This window comes from Amphiura filiformis, chromosome 4, assembly GCF_039555335.1.
Source record: "Amphiura filiformis chromosome 4, Afil_fr2py, whole genome shotgun sequence".
Taxonomy (NCBI): domain Eukaryota; kingdom Metazoa; phylum Echinodermata; class Ophiuroidea; order Amphilepidida; family Amphiuridae; genus Amphiura; species Amphiura filiformis.
In genome coordinates, this window is record NC_092631.1 from 24,546,402 (window position 1) to 24,566,581 (window position 20,180).

General features: G+C 36.2%; 1 protein-coding gene across 5 annotated transcripts in view; it reads right to left on the reverse strand.

Moving 5' to 3' along the window:
• LOC140150722 (coiled-coil domain-containing protein AGAP005037-like) overlaps positions 1 to 20,180 on the reverse strand; it is a 338,931-nt gene that overhangs the window by 149,786 nt on the left and 168,965 nt on the right. Inside the window, exon 3 of one of the 5 annotated variants that reach the window (XM_072172815.1) lies at positions 14,899 to 15,016. The exons of the other annotated variants lie outside the window; for them this stretch is intronic. Coding sequence (XP_072028916.1) covers positions 14,899 to 14,928 — 30 coding nt within the window. The 5' untranslated portion in view covers positions 14,929 to 15,016. The remainder of the gene's footprint in view (positions 1 to 14,898; positions 15,017 to 20,180) is intronic. 5 annotated transcript variants of the gene reach the window in all.

Sequence of the window (20,180 nt, forward strand, 5' to 3'; positions counted from 1 at the left end):
TTTTTGTTGTGCCTCTCATTGGGTGATTCTACACGAGAGCCGAAATCTGTGTTAATGCGCATTAATGTGTACTTCATTTATCTGCATCGAGTATAGCAACAGTTAAAATGGGCACTGTGATATGCATCATTACTTTTAAAGAGGAACCCCGTCAGAGCAGTTCTTCTGGGGTGAACCAAACCTGCCTGGTTATCAAATTAATCATTGACAAGGATATCTCTGAATTTGACAGGTGCTAATTGATGCAATAACATTAAAACATCAACTACCTACTGTTTAATTCAGAGATAACCTTGTCACTGATTAATTTGATAACAAGGCAGGTTTGGTTCACCCCAGAAGAACTGCTCTCACAGGACTTCCTCTTTAAGTGGGCAATCAATATCAATTATTATGTGCGCTGTTATTGTAGGGCACTCATGTCGCGATGTCGTCTGTGCGCACAAGAGAAGCTCACATTAATCCGCATTAATGCAGATCTCCAATCTCGTATAGAGTCCCCGTCGCCTCTGCCCATCGCCGTGTCTCCCAGGTCTCCTCTCAACCTTTGCGTAAAACCCGGGCCTTTTAGCAATATGTTTCCTGCTATTCTCATCACATGACTAAACCATTTCTTCACACAGTGTTGCATTTGGTAGTACTCTATGGTTTATATCCATGTTACTAATATATATCATTTGGTATATATCTGTTTTATGTCTGTCTCGTGCAGCTGATAAACATTTGTACCAGTCAAAAGAACCAGGAGTAAAAAGATGCATAGTTTTGAGATGCATTTGACATGATAAACTTTACACCGTTAACTTAGGTAAATCCACTTCAACAAATTTATATGTGGACTATAATGTATGCCTATATCTGCTCTTCCACAAATGTAGAATCTGTACACAAATTACAAAACAGGTGCTGCCTTTTGACTTTGTGATTTTGTGATCCGTCTGCCCGGGGTCCGTCTACTCCTAAAGTACAGCTGCGTTAGATCTACAATAATGAAGTATAACATAGAAGATATTGTCCTTGCACTTGATACTGCTCCTTAACTCACTCCACATGGGTGTCGACTGCAGACAACAAGTTTCAATTTTTTTTTCATTCAACAAAATTTCAGAATTGTAAATTTTCATGACCATATTTGGAATCAGTATGAAAAAAGCATTAAAATGAGTACAAACAAGCCTAGTATTGGTTCAGTGGTTCTTGAGATAACTCTTGATATTTTGAGAAAATATCTTAAAACTGAGGACTTTTATGTTGAAGACTATGGCTAGCATGCAGAACATTAAGTAAAACACAGTATCTACTGGTAATATACAACACAGATACAGCCTTTTTACTTGGAGGTTACGAATATTGATCAAAATAGAATCTTGTTAAGCTTGAACCTGTCCTTGTTCTTGCTCTGCTCTCAATAGCGTTGGGCTATTCCAGTTGAAATCCATACACCCCCTATGGAAGACTTTAATCTCCCACACAGGGCGTGTGAATTTCAAATGGAGTCACCTGACTCCATTTGAAATTCACACTCCCTGTGTGAGAGATTAAAGTCATGTCTTCCATAGGGGGTGTATGGATTTCAACTGGAATAGCGCATTATGTGCTTTCTTGTTACTGGTTTGCATACCTTTTGATTGAACCATGTTACTGCTTTTACTATAGACCACTTGGCATGTGGCGTCATTGCCCGGCAGTATGCGCGCGCATTATGGCCATTTCCATTGTTCTTTGCCCTGCAGTGTGCGTACGCATCGTAGTTCGCTAAGGGCACGTGCATTTTAAATCGCCCGCCACATTTCATATAGTACAAGAAAGCCATTGAACAGTGTAGCGACTCGTTCAAGCATATCGATAGACGAGTCCCTCGCCTTTGTTGATAAACAGTGATGTCAAGTGGTCTATAGACATGCTGTATTGATTTTTATCCTAAACTTGGAGAAACATATTTTTGGAGAAGATTAGTTGAAAAGAAGGAGCTTGAGAATTTGAATATGCAGTGAATTGGTGATCTTTATAAGTACCAAAGATGTGTGGACTAGGGTCTTGAAGGCACCACATACTAGTGAGTGACACCCAGATTATTGTCCATTCCCTGGGCCTCATGGCAGCAAATTACTTGTATAATCCTCTGAATTAGTAACCCAGATTAAAGAAGAAATACAACAAACAATATTCTGAGAACCCCTTAAAATTTAGCTTATACTTACAATATGAATGCTTTTAGTTTGATAAACAGTTAAAAATTACAAAATTACAAGTCTACAAATCATTAAGGGGGTACTACACCCCTCGATAAATTTGTGTCTATTTTTGCATTTTTCTCAAAAACTAATAACACAGTGGTACCAAAAGTTATGTATATTATAGGGGCAAGGAATCCAATCATTACACTGGAATTTCAGTGAACCAAGACAAGCGGTTCGTTATTTATGGTAAAAAATAAGGTACCGCTAGGATGTACCTCATTTCTAATCATATACACTGAACCGCTTGTCTTGAGTCACTGAAATTTCAGTGTAGTAATTGGATTCCTTGCCCCAATAATATACATAACTTTTGTTACCAGTGTGTTATTATTTTTGAGAAAAATGCAAAAATAGTCAAAAATTTACCACAGGGGTGTAGTACCCCCTTAAGCTAACCAAAATTGATTGTGAGTTTCCCATCACCCACAACCTTCACCTTTTTATGCCCCATCAGAAAGTCGTTTTGCATAACTGATCCATAGTTTTCTATTTTATTGAATGTTTAATTTTATGGAATGTTTTTGTCTTTTTCTACTTTTGATGGTCTCTCCTATAAACAAGAACCTCTTGCAAACAGTGCATAGGGGTCAATATACTAAATAAGCTGCATAGTGTATTGACCTGTCGTTGCCTTGCCTTTGATGTTTCATTGGTTGCCATTAAAAAAAACCGATGTTCGTTAAATAATTAATATTTAAAAAATGAGTAATTACTAATGAAACAGTCGCCTCATCACTCAGCAAAAAATATGTAATGGGAAAGTTACAATCAACTTTCACCAGCCTTACACACCCAAGTAATTGCTTTGAAAAAAGCTGACTGACCAGATGATACACAAATGATGTCCACAAAAAGTGATAATAAAAACACATAGTACTCTTGCTCCATGATAAAAACAAATCATAGTACTCCAGGCCCCTGTCTTTTAAAAGACAAATTGTCCAGCAAACAGTTTAAATTCTATAGCTGTCTGCTGTTAATGCAAATCTGTGAACATCTTAAACTTTGAATGTTATGTCCGAACATGTTTTGCTTCATGTTTTCTACAAAAGAATATTTTTGCTTCCGTTATGCCCTTGATATCTTTCCTCTCGAAAAAGTTGATGTAAATAATACCCGACGTTAACCCTTTGCATTGCGTACGACCTGTTGATCATTCGTATGTCATAGATAAACTTAGTATAGTATCATAGTATTAGTTTTCATCCATGGGTGTTATCTCACACATCAGGGTCCTCATTCTGTTTTGACAGTGGTGGGGGCATTTTACCCAGAATTGTCAAAAAGTGGCTGAAACGAACAAAAATTGTCTCATTTTGCTAAAAACTCAATTGGGGGAGGATACATTTAGCCTGATTTATCAAAAAGTGACTGAAAAGAACAAAAAGTGTAATTTTTGCAAACAGTGTGTGGGGGGCATATTTCCCCCAGCCCCCCCCACCCAGATTGACGACAATAATCTTACAGAAACTCAACTTGTATTTTAGCAGTAACCAACCTGTTAAAACTGTCTACCAATCTAATGCTTTATTCTGAACATATTCAATCAACGTTTTACATGAATAAACTCGTTGACCTTGGTTGACTTTTGACGGGCAAGGAAGTGAAATCCATAAGAGGGAATCCCTCGTACTTCGTGCTTATCCTGTCAAATCTCCCATGTTGCGTATCGGTTTACCGTTGCACAGGACGACTTAATTCCTACCCTCCCCACTACAGGAATGAGTTGTACATGTCCGGCATCCATGCAAGCACGTCTTTGCGACAAACACAATTTAGACTTGTGACATTCGCCTCGAGCAAATCTAACGAGAAGTTTCCCCATAGTTATGGAAAAAAATTTGAAGGAGATAAAAAAAATGTGGGCAAATATTTGTCACATAGATAGCAGAATAATTGGTGATCTTTTCAAAGTCTCACACGTGTGTTTTTGGAGTCGTCGAATTCTATTAACAGCGTAGAAAGCTGATTGACACCCCGGTGGAGTCAGGAGATGCTATGATTGGGTAATAATGTGTAACAGCATTACCCTGAGGCTGTGAAATGCGTAAACATGCCGGGGTTTTCCAATTTAATGCTTTGAGTTAAAAATTAGTAGAAATATTAGTTTGTACATTAAGGGGTCTAGAATGAGCGTTTATGGCGTTTCGACAGTATTTTTTGTGGGACATGAGAGCACCTCAGACGTATCTTTCTGATATCAAATAATTTTCAATTTTTGAAATTCACGATATAACACAAATTTTATGACAAATTATTAAAATTTGATATTTTTCACATTTTTGATATATAACAGTCCTCGAAATAAATTTTATAAATCTAATGATATATTCTTAAAGTGTATGTAGCTGGGAGGAAAAGCCGACGATCAATTGAAAATTTTGACCTTTTATATTGAAGATATGGATTTTTCCCAAAAGACCTTCTTTTTTTTTTTGGTGTTTTGGGAAAAAAAATCCATATCTTCAATACTGAAAAGTCAAAATTTTCAATTGATCGTCGGCTTTTCATCCCATCTACATACACTTTAAGTATAAATCATCAGATTTATAAAGTTTACTTCAAGTACTGTTAAATATCAAAAATATCAATTTTAATGATTTGCCATAAAATGTGTATTACATTGCAATTTCAAAAATCAAAATTATTTGATATCAGAAGGACATTCTTCGTATTCAGAATGCAATTCGATATGTCTGATGTGCTCTAATGTCCCACAATAAATACTGTCCAAACGTTCATACCCCACCCCTTAAAGTAAGCATGGACACTGCTGAATGCTGATTTGATTTTTGACGCAATTTGCTTACTGTCCAGACAAGCTTTATTCATACAATCTTTGACCATTTTTTTTTATGGATGAGCATAATAGCTGTACACTAAAATAGCTGCCATATGATTAAATGTGAGCACAGGCAGCTGCATGGTGTATAATATGTACCGGAGAAGGGGGTCATCAGTGTGTAGAGTCGCAACTCTCAACTATGACTAAATTGTCACCTAAATGTGTGTTAAGTGTCTGTGCATGTGATTATATTACTAAAATGGAATTTATGCAACTCATCTACAATATGCCTGAGTACAAATTTAACCTACTTTCTAGCCATATGTTGAACGTTTTCCCATGCATTTTAAAATGCTATAATAACATAACTCACATGCTATCTACTGAAGATAGCAATATAGCTCACATGCTATCTACTGAAGATAGCAAGATAACTCACATGCTATCTACTGATATAGCAAGATAACTCAAATGCTATCTACTGAAAATTGCAAGATAACTCACATGCTATCTACTGAAGATAGCAATATAGCTCACTCTCTACTGAAGATAGTAAGATAGCTACCATGCTATCTACTGATGATAGCAAGATAGCTCACGTGCTATCTACTGAAGATAGCAATATACCTCACATGTTATCTACTGATGATATCAAGATAGCTCACATGCTATTTACTGAAGATAGAAAGATAGCTCACATGTTATCTACTGAAGATAGCAATATAGCTCACATGCTATCTGCAAAAGATATAGCAATATAACTCACATGCTAACTACGGAAGACATCAAAATAGCTCACAATTTTGTGTTTATCGGACCAATTTTCAATTTAAACTATTTCAGCCCAAAATAACAGTGAAAATTTTGTATTTACTGGACAAATTTTCAACTTTATACTATGGGGGTTGACATTTTCTTTTGAAGGGAGTTGATTTTAGCAGGGAGGTTAATCTTTTCTTTTCTAGATTGAGTTAGTAAACTAAATCATTTAGGGCTTTAACTTCTGTAACCATCCTGCACAGACCACACTGGCTTGCATTTGAAGATAGTAAGAAAAGTTTCATACTAACATACTGAAAATAACCAAGATTAAATCAAAATTATCGGCTGATGCACCCTCCCAACTGAACATTGGTTAAACAGAAAAACCTTGAAATAAATAAATAATAAAAAAAATCACATCAGGGAGCCATTACATCAATACTACCGGTACCTGTTGCTTTAAGGACTATAAAAACATAGCTCAAGTCTAGCAATAATAAATGCATTATTGTGTGTAATTCATGCCATGTCCGCAAGGGCATCGCTGAAGTCAATCAATTAAAACAAAGTATTTCAGTAAATATCTACCATCCAAAGTAAACATGTAGTATCTGCAGTGTATATTAGCAGTATATACTGCCTTTTTATTTGGAAGTAGACAAGAAAATCTTTTTCCTTAACTCTCTCCATGCGGGTGTTGACTGCAGACGACAAGTTTCAAATTCAAATTTTAAAAAAAATTGAAAATCTCAGAATTTTTAATTTTCATGATCATATTTTGAATCGGCATGAAAAAATGCATTAAAATGAGTACAAACAAGCCTAGTATTGGTTCAGTAGGAAGAAGCCCGATTCAGAAAATCTTGTTTCTCAACTCTCTCGATGCGGGTGTCGACTGCAGACGAAAAGTTGCAAATTAAAAAAAAATCATCAAAAATTTCAGAATTGTAAATTTTTATGACCATATTTGGAATCAGCATGCAAAATGCATTAAAATGAGTACATACAAGCCCAGTATTGGTTCAGTGGTTCTTAAGATAGCTCTTGATATTTTAAGAAAATATCTCAACACTTGGCCCTTATGTTAAAACCTATGGCTAGCATGCAGAGCATTAATATATGAACACAGTGTCTGCTAGGTTATTTACATGTAGATACTTCCATGTTTTACTTTGTGATCAGACTGGTTCATTCACACCTGTCTCAAGTGTCACCCACGTAAAAAGGAAGCACCTACAATGCTATTTACTTGTACTTACTGCATTTTAACTTGGGAGTATACTGTAAAGCATATTTTTGTGGCATCCAAATTTTCAGAGAGAACCCATGTTTATGTGATATGAAATGTTTGCAAATTTGTATATCCTTAAAGGCCTATGGAAAAAAACCATACTTGTGAAGACTTGGCTCTTGGGTAAATTTTTATTATGTCCATTTTTCTATCTTTCATGTATTCAGGCTCTTTGGTCAATGACTCGGCCGGCATTTTATTCATAATTTCATCTCAATTCTTCATTTGATTGACGCTTGATTGTTAATTTGATCATCATCACATGCATTAATTTATTTTATATAAATTGATAAGCTGATGTTCTATATACAACACATACAAATCTTAAAATAATATTATTTCCAAGACATCTTGTTTCTTAAGCATTGAGGTATAGAACATTTTCATTTTTGAGAAAGAGCTCGGCTTCCGACACAGGAACCAAACAAATCAAAAAGGTTTATACCTCTATAGACTTTAAGCCTAAAATTGATTGATGTGCCCTCATCAGCCTCTTATCACCTACAACAAATGTTAAAAGATATTAAAACAAACTTTTCTCACAAGCTAGTTGAGACCCTTCCTTAGGTTATAATCATGGAAATTATGAAAGGACTACTTTTGCAGAAGCAAGGATATAATGTTGAAGGCAGAACATTTTGAATGACCCTTGTATGTTCAAATTTATTGTTATTGAACAACTTTTTAACAAGGAGGACCACAAATAAGACTGCACAGAAATTACTTGATAATACACATGATGCTTTACGAACATACAGGTATATGTCATGAAAGTCAAGAAGGAAAGGATTTTCCAGAATCTACAGCGTGACAAATTTTGAGGGCTAAAAATACATATTCTTGCCTGTTTGCACCCAGAGCTGTTGCCCTAATTGAATCCTTGTGTTCTGATAACGACTGATGTGTTATTTCTTCCTTCCACAAGACATAGAAAACCATCGCCAGAATCTCAGATTGACCTAGAAATGCTGTGAACCATTTCAAGATGGCCGCCTGGTTCCTTCTTACTTTATAATCTTCTTTTTTTTTTCTCAAGTGTGACAAATGCCATTGCCTGAATCGACGGTTTATCACCACCTTTTTGTGTGTTTGTTTCATGTTACTCTGAATTTTAACTGCCCCATTTGTTGTACATCTTGTCATCGGAATTCTTCCTTATTTTCTCTCTTCATCTCTTTGTCTCTTGTTCATCTCTTGTTATCTTTCTGTCGCTCCCGCTCTCTCTAACTCACTCTCTCTTTACAATTACTGTGCTTCATGCACTTGTCTCTCTAGCCTACATCTGTTTCCCCACTTCCATTTAAAGGAGTATTTTGTGATCCTAGCATCCTCTATTTATGACATTTTTCAGTAGAAAAAAGCTTATTCCCACAATTTCAGCTGATTCCAATTTTGCGTTTGCAAGTTATGTATGATAAGGGGTTTATGTGTATTACACTGCTCCATAGGCCGTTGTGCTGAATTATGTTTTCATATACTAGAATGTAATTCAAATTTGACAATATCTTTGTATATAAACATTATGCAGTCAGGTTTTCTGTGGTATTAAAATCTCAACTTTTTTTCAGATTACAAAATGCCCCTTTAAGTTTGTCTGTCTGTTTGTTTGCACATCTCACTTGTCTATCTTGCTATCCATCTTGCTCTGTTTAGCTTCTCTCACTTCTCTCTCTCTGTGCTGCAAGCGTGCCAACAAACCGCCATTGTATGTGCATGTAAGCTCTGTGCAATTAACTTTGAGCATGTAATTTAACTCTCTCCATGGAAGTGTCAACTGCAGATGACAAGTTTCAATTTTTGGAATTGTAACTTTTCATGACCATATTTGGAATCGCCATGAAAAATGCATTAAAATGAGTACAAACAAGCCTAGTATTGGTTCAGTGGTTCTTAAGATAGCTCTTGATATTTTGAGAATATATATAAAAACTTTTTATATTGAAGCCTATGGCTAGCACATAGAGTATTAATACTGCAACCATGCAGTCAAATACGCACATACAATACTACCGAAATTGAGGTGAACCAAAGTCTATCTCTCTGCTGTCTGCCCTCCTTGTCTCTCTCGCTTCCTTTGTACCTCCCTTTCAATTCATATATGATTAGCCTTTGCACATCTATTAATTACACTTGACATTCATTACCGATTTTACCAATTTATTTTGAATTACTTTTATTAATAAAATTAACCCAGTTCGACAGAAAGATGATGCAAGTAACCACGTAACTATAGATACTGCAATTCAGCCTAGTTTTCATCGCAGTTTTTGTTTCCAAATTTGTAAAAAACACTCTTTTGTGGCAACAAACTATTCATGAATTCAGTTTTTTCATCAAATAGCCCAGATACCTTATTATCTAACAAATTTGCTGGCATTCAATCTAATTTCATGAACCTAAACCTCTTGGGAAATTTACAAAAAAATATTTTTTGCTAAATCATCTTTTACCGATATTAAATTTGTTATTACACAACAGTTCTTTGCATTAAGCGAATGTCGTGTAATAAGCTTATGTCAGCATCTATTTGTCTTCTTCCTCAACACAAAATAATGCATTTATAACTCAATAAGTGCATATTTTTCAACAAACCCGCACCAACATTTTTGTCCCGTATCATTCATGATAAATTCTGCGGTAATAGTAACATTGATTAATGTATAGTTTGATATTGGTTGATCAATGAAGCATTAGACCAGGGCTGACATTCCTGTCACAATGCGTTCTTATACACCCATGTGATGTAGTATTGATTGTTTTATACCCGCTTTTGCTGTAATATGCTTCAATTCCATGCAAGATATTGCTAATAAAAGTACAAACCTGACAACATTATGTGTGTTTCCGCATGACCTTAGTGGGAGAAATAGGTCATAGACTCATATCTATAATGCTATTGATGTGTACACTATGTGTTATCACATTTTAGATCATTTTGTTGAAAGAATTTATGAATATGATTGATAGAATCATTCTTTAAGGTGTAAATATTTATCATTATTTATTAACCACCATTGTAGAACATCTGGGGTCCAAAGTGCCAAAACATAACAAATTTTGCTTGACAAAACTTGCTACATTTTGGTAATCATTGCATGTAATTCAGTTATTTGTGATAACAGCTATTAATATTCAGCAAACTCAATCTTACAACCATCATTTTTTATGAAACAAGCATTAATCATTACTGCATGATTGTCATGTATTGTTGAGTTAAACTTTTTTCCAACAAATATTAATTTTCAATCTTATTACCAAACTTGAAATCAATGCAAAAACATATAAAAATATTTTTGGTACAGCAGTTCTTCAGATACCATGCCAATCTGAGAAACTCTATAAATGTTGCAAGTATTTTTATACACACACATATCACCTATGTACATTGCAGCAGACAATTACTAAGCATGTAGTATTGTTTAAATACGGAAAGGAAATCCAACAAATTGTGTCAATTTGAGGATGAATTACGTCGTTTTGAACCAGATTTTGTGACAGTTTTAAAAGATCATTTCATTTCCTGAAATTATTTCATGAGAATGTATAAAAAGTCAAAATGAATTTGACAAAAATTAAATAACTCGTATTTCAGTAATCCACTCTGAGAATTACATGGGTAAAATTGTATTTATTAGGAAATGTAATTTTAAGTCTACATCAAGATTTGCTGTCTGGTGCAGACGTGCAAATACACTAAAGCCTGGTTTAATGAAATACTAATACCTGCTACTTAAAGAACATGATGGGGGGATTATTACTGATTTTTATGACTTGTTTTTTAGTCATTTATTGAGAAAGATGAGGTAATTTAGGCAGAAAATGTGTTGATAGATGAGGACATTTGGATGTAATAAGGCTAAGGTGGGACACAAATGCTGAAGGGGATAACTAAGGTGAGGTATTAATTAAGACAAGCAGAGGTTTTTTTTAATGATTAGTATTTATGCCTCACGTTTGACATAAGTCTAAAAATATATAAAGTATACTTAATGAACAACTCCACTGGGCTATTCCGGTTGAAATTCATACACCCCCTATGGAAGACATGACCTTAATCTTCCACACAAGGAGTGAGAATTTCCGGGTTACCTGAATGGGTGACTACATTACACATCTACACCCCCTGCAAGGGTCATAAAGGTTACATCTTCCGGAGGGGGTGTATGGATTTCAACTGGCATGGTCCAATAACATCCCAAACTAATCTTCAATGACTTGGCATTGAAATCCGGCTGAATCTATAGTACCAAACACAAATAACTCAAGGATGAAATTACATCAATGTCCTCCTGTGTTTACACCCCTTGATAATCAATAAATCCCCTTTGGATGGTCATGAAGGCACTTGAACTTGAAGCTTATCAAGGTAAAGGAAAGACAAGGTTGAACAGTATAAAAACAAAAAATAGATATAATGCTCTTATAAAACAAGGCGAAGAACACAAACGAAATGATTACAGTGACCTGCAGATGGCTTTTGGCATTATGCAAAAGTAAATATATATCACCTTATTTTTAGCATATTTAGTCAGACCCTGAATGTGCTTCCAAGCTTCCCACCCCTACCCAGGGGCGTAGCCAGCTTTCTTGGTCAGGGGTACGTGGCAAAATAAAATTTCGAGGGCACAGACGAAAAAAATATTGCAACATACATAACCGGTTTTGTTTAGAGAGACTGTACATATATTGGAGCTGTACAAAAAGGCTTTACTGGGACGATGTGTGCAAATTTTTTGTATTTTACACTATTTTCGCCCATGATTGGGATGAAAGAGGCTTTATTGTGGCAATTTGCGTACGCAGCGTGCACAAATTTTGTATTTTACACTATTTTGGCACATAATCTGGTTGAATTTTGGTGATAAAGGGGCTCCTTGCCCTTTTTTCTTTTCCTTTGCCCTCCAGATTTTCTATTTTGAACTAGTAAAATGTTGACCCCCCTCACAAACACACCCCACCCACCCACAATCTTCAGCAATTATGGTGTTCTTTTCACATATCTTTTATTTAGTGAATGTTTTTTTCAACATGCTCTGAAGAAGTGCTTTACAAATGTCAAATTGTCTTCTGTGAAAACAAACCACCACTTTGCATGTAAATCTTGACAATTACACCACATTCCCTCTATTTCCCTCTCCCTGCCACCATCAAGGTTGCCCCAGCCTGTCCCCTCACTGGGAATAACTCTAGTTATGTCACACTGAATTCTTATAACCTAGATGACTTGCAACCTATTTGTTCACCTTGATTTACTGAATACCAGAGTGAGCAGCATTTTAAGTGCTATATCTACAAAAATCCTGTATAAGGTCCACCATCAAGCTTTGCATCCCTTTCCTTACTTTTTCAAAGAAACAATTTCTGAAACAAAGATTCTATTTCTGAAAATCAAGAAATTTCTGGAAAATATCATTCATCTTTGCCAGTCATATTAAAAATTAAAAAAACTGGAAATAATTTTTAACCTGTTTTTAGAATCTTTAAGTTTAGGGTCATTTTTGGAACAGCTATGTACTTTTTACTCATACAATTTACAGCTTACATAATTAAGGGATCTGGAATGAGCGTTTTGAGCGTTTCGACAGTATTTTTTGTGGGACATGACAGCACATCAGACATATCGAATTGCATTCTGAATACGAAGAATTTCTTTCTGATATCAAATAATTTTCATTTTTGAAATTTACGATATAATACAAATTTTATGACAATATTTATTAAAATTTGATATTTTTTCACATTTTTGATATATAACAGTCCTCGAAGTAAATTTTATAAATCTAATGATATATTCTTAAAGTGTATATAGCTGGGAGGAAAAGCCGACGATCAATTGAACATTTTGACCTTTCATATTGAAGATATGGATTTTTTTTCCCAAAACACCAAAAAAATAGGTGTTTTGGGAAAAAAATTCCATATCTTCAATACGAAAGGTCAAAATATTCAATTGATCGTCGGCTTTTCCTCCCACCTACATACACTTTAAGTACATGTTATCAGATTTATAAAGTTTACTTCGAATACTGTTAAATATCAAAACTATCAATTTTTAATCATTTGCCGTATAATGTGTTTTACATTGCGAATTTCAAAAAATCAAAATTATTTGATATCAGAAGGACATTCTTCGTATTCAAAATGCAATTCGATATGTCTGCTGTGCTCTAATGTCCCACAATAAATTCTGTCCAAAGGTTCATACCCCACCCCTTAACAGCTTTGTAAAATCTTAATTCAACAATAATAAAACTCACAGAAATCTGATCATTTTCTATAATCCTTATAATTAAAATAAAATCATTCCAAAACAATGGCAAATCCTCTTAGACAAATTGTTCTTTTCAAAATCCTGAATAAAACACACGTCTGCATGTATCTTTCGTTTTTTTCTCTCCACACATGACAAGAAAAATAAACTGTGCCCCTTACTCGGACAAAACAACAGGGGTGAACGATCGAAACAAGAATGCTCGCGGAATAACAAAATCACTGCAAGGAAGAGGCAGATTGAATATGCAATTTATTTGGACAAAAGATGCAGACGGACACTAACGAGTGATTTGTCATTATCAGACGTCACCCAACCTAATTTCCTTCTCGTCATTAGGCTATTCCGATTAAAATACATACACCCCTATGGAAGCCATGACTTTAGTCTCCCACATATGGGGGGTGTAGATTTCAAATGGAAATCGGGCAACTCCATTTGAAATTCACACTCCCTGTGTGGAAGATTAAAGGCCATGTCTTCTTCCATAGGGGTGTATGGATTTTAACCAGAATAGCCCATTTAGTAATGAAAGGAACCAACTATGAAGAAAATAACATGTATGTAATCATTGCTGTGTTTGGCTGTTGCCAATTTCCTATTATATCCAAAGCTACTGTTTGGGGTAATTAGAGGAAGAACCAGTGACAAGAAGCCACAGTTCTCATTTGCAATCCGTCACTAACTTAGTAAGATTGTTCATTTTCTCATCCCGTCTTGTAAATCTAGGCAATTACAAGGGAGAGCGCAAAGAGCTGGAAGTTTCTTTTTTTGGTTTTTTTTTCAATATACAAAGGATAAATATCTGCACAAAGCACACAAGCACAAGGTGACAAAAAATGCGGCACCCAATGTTATACGATGCTGCAAAAACTTGCAAAAAAGTAAGTGCAAAAAACTGCAAAAAGTGCAAAAAGTTGGGCGCCAAAAGCACCTTGGGCCGCCTGATTGCGATGTGCCTGACAAGAAGTAAGCTGCTGCAACAGCTGTATTCCCTGCTCATGATGTAGCCAATACATACACACACATCCCGACATGATTCTTATGTCCCTACTCAAAGCAGAGGAGAGGATGAGAAGAGGCAGGGAAGTAGGAAGCATCTCATATTACCTTGTTATTAGGGATGTCCATATTTCCATCCATGATGGAGTCGGCATGCTGCGGGTGTGACCGCAATAGATCACTGTTTTACGCACAACCCTTAGACAGGGGTAGCAATTTCAACTAAAAGCACTGCTGGAAATGGGTGAGGCATGCAAGGCTCTGGTCTTGCATCCTTGTGGAAAATAGCTCCAGGTACCATCATTAGATACCCATGATAGCATTTGCCCCAAAATGTAAACACCTGCATATTTTGGTTTAAATTTGTTGACTAATTACAAAAAAGTGACCGATTTTGTAACTTGAAGTCTCCCTTACAACCAAGATGTCCATATTTTATGTTTAGCAAAGCAGGCAACATAGAAAGCCAAGCACACTTACACAACATTTTTCACATCCTTACTTTAGGCGGAGGAGGGGAGGAGAAGTGGGAAGCTTCTCTTCTTACCTTGTTATTAGGGATGTTAGGGATGTCCATATTTCCGTCTATGATGGAGTCAGCGTGCTCGGTATTTTCTTAAAAGATAATCCAGAATAAGCTGGGTACCAGTGTGATCAAAACTTCTCTGTAAGAAGATACATGCAAAGTAGAGGAAAGAAATGATGTTTGTGAGACTGAAATTCGCTGATGGCCATAGATCATGCCATGCAAATTGAGTACACACGAAAGTGAACACAAAAACATTGCAAACGCATGCTGAAAAAAACCCCAGTTTTGATTTATATCATCAAATCAACAATACCTCAGCCCAGCTAACAGATTGGGCAATTGCAATTGAAATCCATACACCCCCTATGGAAGACATGACATTAATCTTCCACACAGGGAGTAAGAATTTCAAATGGGGTTACCTGAATGGGTGACCGCATTTGAAATCTGCACCCCCTTTGTGGACGATTACACCGAGTCATGTCTTCCATAAGGGGGTATGGATTTCAACTGGAATAGCCCATTGCAGCTGACCAATGTGGCCCAATCACTCCTAAACCATAACATCAATATAGAGACTTGCAGCTAAGAAGCACACACCCTAGCCATACCACAATAAACCTTCACGGCCAGGATCTGTTCTCAGAGTTCCATATCAATGTTACACCAGAACAGGTGGCAATAAGTTGTCCAAGAAAATGAAACAATGTGCACCTACTCAACACTGGTCTTACATTCTTACCTTAGCACACCCAAGTCTAGAGCCTTACTGATTGAGCTCATTGACTAGCTGTGAATCACTGAACCAATACTACAGATATTTGCCAGTGCCCAATGACTTCTCAGTCCATACCCTGTCCTGGAGAATTTCAAACCAGCTATAGTATATCCATTTCGCAGGAACTTGTCACACACACAAGCAAGCAAATACTAAATGGGCAGCATGGGTAATGCATACTACGTGACAGTTGGTGAGGACGGAGGAAATTAGAAGACAGAAGACAACAATACCTGGTTATCTGTTACCCTGTTTTCTATTCACGCTATACAGCCTGTCTCAAAAAAAATTGTGCAAGTGAAAAGCGCCCTCTCTGGCAATAAGAAAATACCGTTGTGACATGATGCTGACATCAACGTCAAGGGCAGTCTTAGCTCTCACATACCGTTTGTTCTGTTCAATTTGCTCTTTTTAATCTCGAGATATGTTTAGTTAACAACGAAAGAGTAAAATCACAATTGTGCCACTTTTACTAGGGAATAGGGCTGTACATGTAAATCAATGATAGCTGATGTTGATCGTCTAATGCACTCCCCTTCAGGGCTCGTGCATTAGACGCATCAACACCAGCGCGCGTGCATTATTTTGTCTAATTTCATTAATTTTTGTCAAATTTCATGAACGTGTCAAAGTTCGTTAACCTATAAGTGTGCAATATTTGTTTGTCTTTTAACATGTCTTGAATGACAAAGAGACCAGTATTTACCATGGTAAAATCATTGACCATGCACATGTATTTAATTTTACAGGAGAATGTGAAATATTTATTTATCGTTTAGTTTGTCGTAAGTGGGAAAAGAGAATCATTATGCCATTATCATGATAAAACATTGAAAACAATTTTGTATTGTTGTTTAATTGATGCATTCGTTTCACGAAGGAACTCTTGATAAACTTGATGCTATCATTGCTTTACATGTACAGCCCTCTTCCCTTTCGTTGTTAAGTAAGCATATCTCGAGATTAAAATAAGCAAATTGAACAGACTAAACGGCATTTGAGAGCTAAGACTAATGCCCTTGACGTTGATGAAAGTATTATGTCACAACGGTATTTTGTAATTGCCACAGAGGGCGCTTTTTACTTGCACAATTTTTTTTTGAGACAGGCTGTATCTCTGCTTCCTAATTCACAATGCAGTATCTGATTTGTTTGTTACCAGGAGATACTTTGTTTTACTTTGGGAACTGATAAAATGAAAAGGGAAGTATCATTTGCTGTGTTTTCGATACTGAATTTGTACTTAAAAAGCAGACAGGTCAGAAAACCCTCCCAAGTTCATAGGCATGATCTATTCTATTTCCAGGTCCCTGAAATTAACCCCCCCCCCCAAAAAAAAGAAAAACGATATGCTGGTGCCACCAGATGACCACATGCAAAACCATCATTTACGATAACAATCAACCATTGAATTCAACTCAAAATCAGTTGAAACTATACTCCACCACCAATTTTAAAGGTAAAATTTCTTTCTAGAAATGATACAATTTTATCGCAGTGTAGAGTATACCATAAGATGCATTTTGCACACTTTTCTAACCACTTCATATCAGATGTCAGTTTGAAACGTGCAACACATGCCGATGATATCTTTACTGGGTGCCATCATTATGTATATAATGACAAAATGCTGCTCCAAATTGCAATGAAGTCAAACAAGCCTTTGACGGTAAAATTATTTTTGGTAATTTTAAATACAATATTGTTTCCATGGCAATGGCTGTATTTTGTTGAAAATCCTATCAAATCAGACTTACAATGACCAAGATATGACTATTTTTTACATTTCTGAGAACAATAAAATACAAAAGGAATCCACTGTTTCGTTCTCAAATATCTCATAACAAAAGGAAGCTACAAGTGACTCCTTTTGGTTGATCAAATCACCTTTGAAGAGCCCAATGAACACATTTCCACAATAGTAAATGATATTTAGCGATGCTTGACCCTAATTCTTCGGATGAAATGACCAAAAACAAACACTCCCATGCACTGACTGACTAGCTGATATCATGGATATGGTCACTGTGTTGAAATGATAGAAAGAAAAAAAATGGACACAATTTGGCTCTTGTATACAGGTTAGAAAAAGATCAACATGCTTATAGGAGAAAGAGAATTGCTAATGCATTGAATTCACAATACTGAACACCTCATTATTATCAATACTGAATAGGTTCAGATGAGGAGGCAACTCTAGAGGTATGTAACTCTCGTTTGGAAATGCAATCCCTGCTGTACCAAATGAACAGTATGCCAATTGCAGTCATTCCTCAAAAATTAAGGTGTCGAATTTTAATTCTATTAAAATATCCACAGTAAGACATGTCAGGGCAGGATTAAGGTTAGTATAAGGGTTAAGGTAAGGATACAGCTAGAGAACAAGTTAGTAATACAAATACAACCAAGAGGTTATTGACTGCTATACACCAACTCATCCCAAGGCAAGGGGGAGGGGGCAAATTCCCAACACCCAAGAGAGAATGAAGGGGAAGGGGAGAGAGAAAGAGCAGAGAAAGGGAGAGGAGAGGGGCAAAGAGAAGGGAAAGGGGAAGGAGAGGGGAAAGAGAAAGGGGAGGGAAAAGGGAAAGGGAGTAAAAATAGGAACGATACTGACATTCCCCCGCAGACTGACAATGCTGGCCATGTGCCTGAGCTGGGTAACCCAGGCAATGGTGACACCCACGGGAATAGGACTTACCCACGATGCCCCTCCCCAATTAGAACAAAAATCCCATTATTTAGTGCAAAAATGCAAAATTAGGCTAGTGTTCTGATTTTTTTTCCCTCCACTTGTCCCTTTGGTTGCCCCCCTCCCTAAAAAAAATCTTGGTGCCATGCCAACCACTGGGGTTAAAGTTTGGGTTTAGGATTAGGTTTAGGGTAAAGCTATAGGACAAAATAAGGCATACACAAAATAGAAGAGACCTCTATCCCTACACCATCTCAGCGAGACATCCAGAGTCAAAAGCTGTGCACAAAAGGCCAGTTTGTTCAATAAGACACAGCTCAAGAAGGGCTTGCTGAAGCTTCACCTTTAAAAACCTTTTCTCACCAAAGTCGGAAACTCCCAAGTGTTTAAAAACTCCACACATCTACCTCATATGTGAACACAACTATTTTTTGTCAACTATTTTGGAAAAGATTCCTTAGAGATATACCTACATGCAGAGAAAATAAATACTTTATGAAGCCACTTTATTCCCGGTTATCCGCAGGGAATTCCCTTAAACCTGAGTAACCGCATACAAGCGGGAAAATGGTCGTTTGTTGCATTCAGATCAAAAACTGGGACTATGAATGAACATGGTGCACTTTTAATCCAGAATGATTTGGATTAACCCCCTGAGCACTACCTGCCTATCTAACATTGCCTATGATTGGTCAATTACGCGATATCTTCATTTTAATCACCAATCACAATGGAGCTTTGCAAATAATTCACCCAATTTTTTTGTATGGTGAAATTATTCTAACAATGTTGCTGATTGGTCCAATTGATAATGAAAACTTCTTTTTGTCCAATCGGCAGGTAGTTCTCATGGGGTTAATGTAGATTTTGAATTGGGATATTTCAGTTGAAATCCAAACACCCCCTTGATGGAAGATATCAACTTAACCATCCACACAGGGAGTGTGAATTTCAAATGGGGTTACCATAACAATTCCATTTGAAATCTATACCCTGTATGTGTGAGATTAAGGTCATATCTACTAGTGGGGGTGTATGAGTTTTAACTGGAATAGCCCATTTTCCACATTATTTTGGCAAACTGAACTGATTCAGATTAAAATGCATCGTCTGTACAGCTAGACGATGAAAGGGAAAACCTGTCTGTTACGGGGATAAAATAAGTGAGGTAATTTCATCTGTGCACCTAAGCTCTTTTTATGCACCTTTATATAAGGTTATACCAGTAGTCACTAACCAAAATAGCATCATTCTGATGGAACAGTTCAGTACCTCCATACAACAATCATTGCCAAAATTATGACATATTAAAGTTGATGAGTATGAGTATGCCTAGCCTGAGCACATTCAACCTGTTCACATGTGATTTTATGAATGTACATAACTAGAACTTTGTCCTTGTTTTTGAACATACTAATCGGCAGCCATGCACATAGTTTTCACACCAATAACGCCAACGTCTTAAGGCCAAAAAAAAAAAATTGTTTGTTTGTCCATAGAGGCTTATGAAATAGTTGGGTCGGTAGGTCGGATTTTTTTTTATTTATTTTTTTTTTTTTACAGATATTGCACTTGAAACTGACCATTTGAAGACTGGTAAATAAGTCAAAACACACAGCCCTTCACCAGTTTAACTCTTGAGATGGTTCTGCATAGGCCTGGCATTTTCGGTAATTTTGTACCCGGGTACCAGCGATTTTTGGACGGGTAACCGGGTACCCAAATTGCAAAATTTTTTTTAATTTTTATAAAAGTTTTTTATTTATTCGGTTTTTCAAATTCAATGCATTTTGAAATCATTAATCGACTATGACATGAATACAAATTATC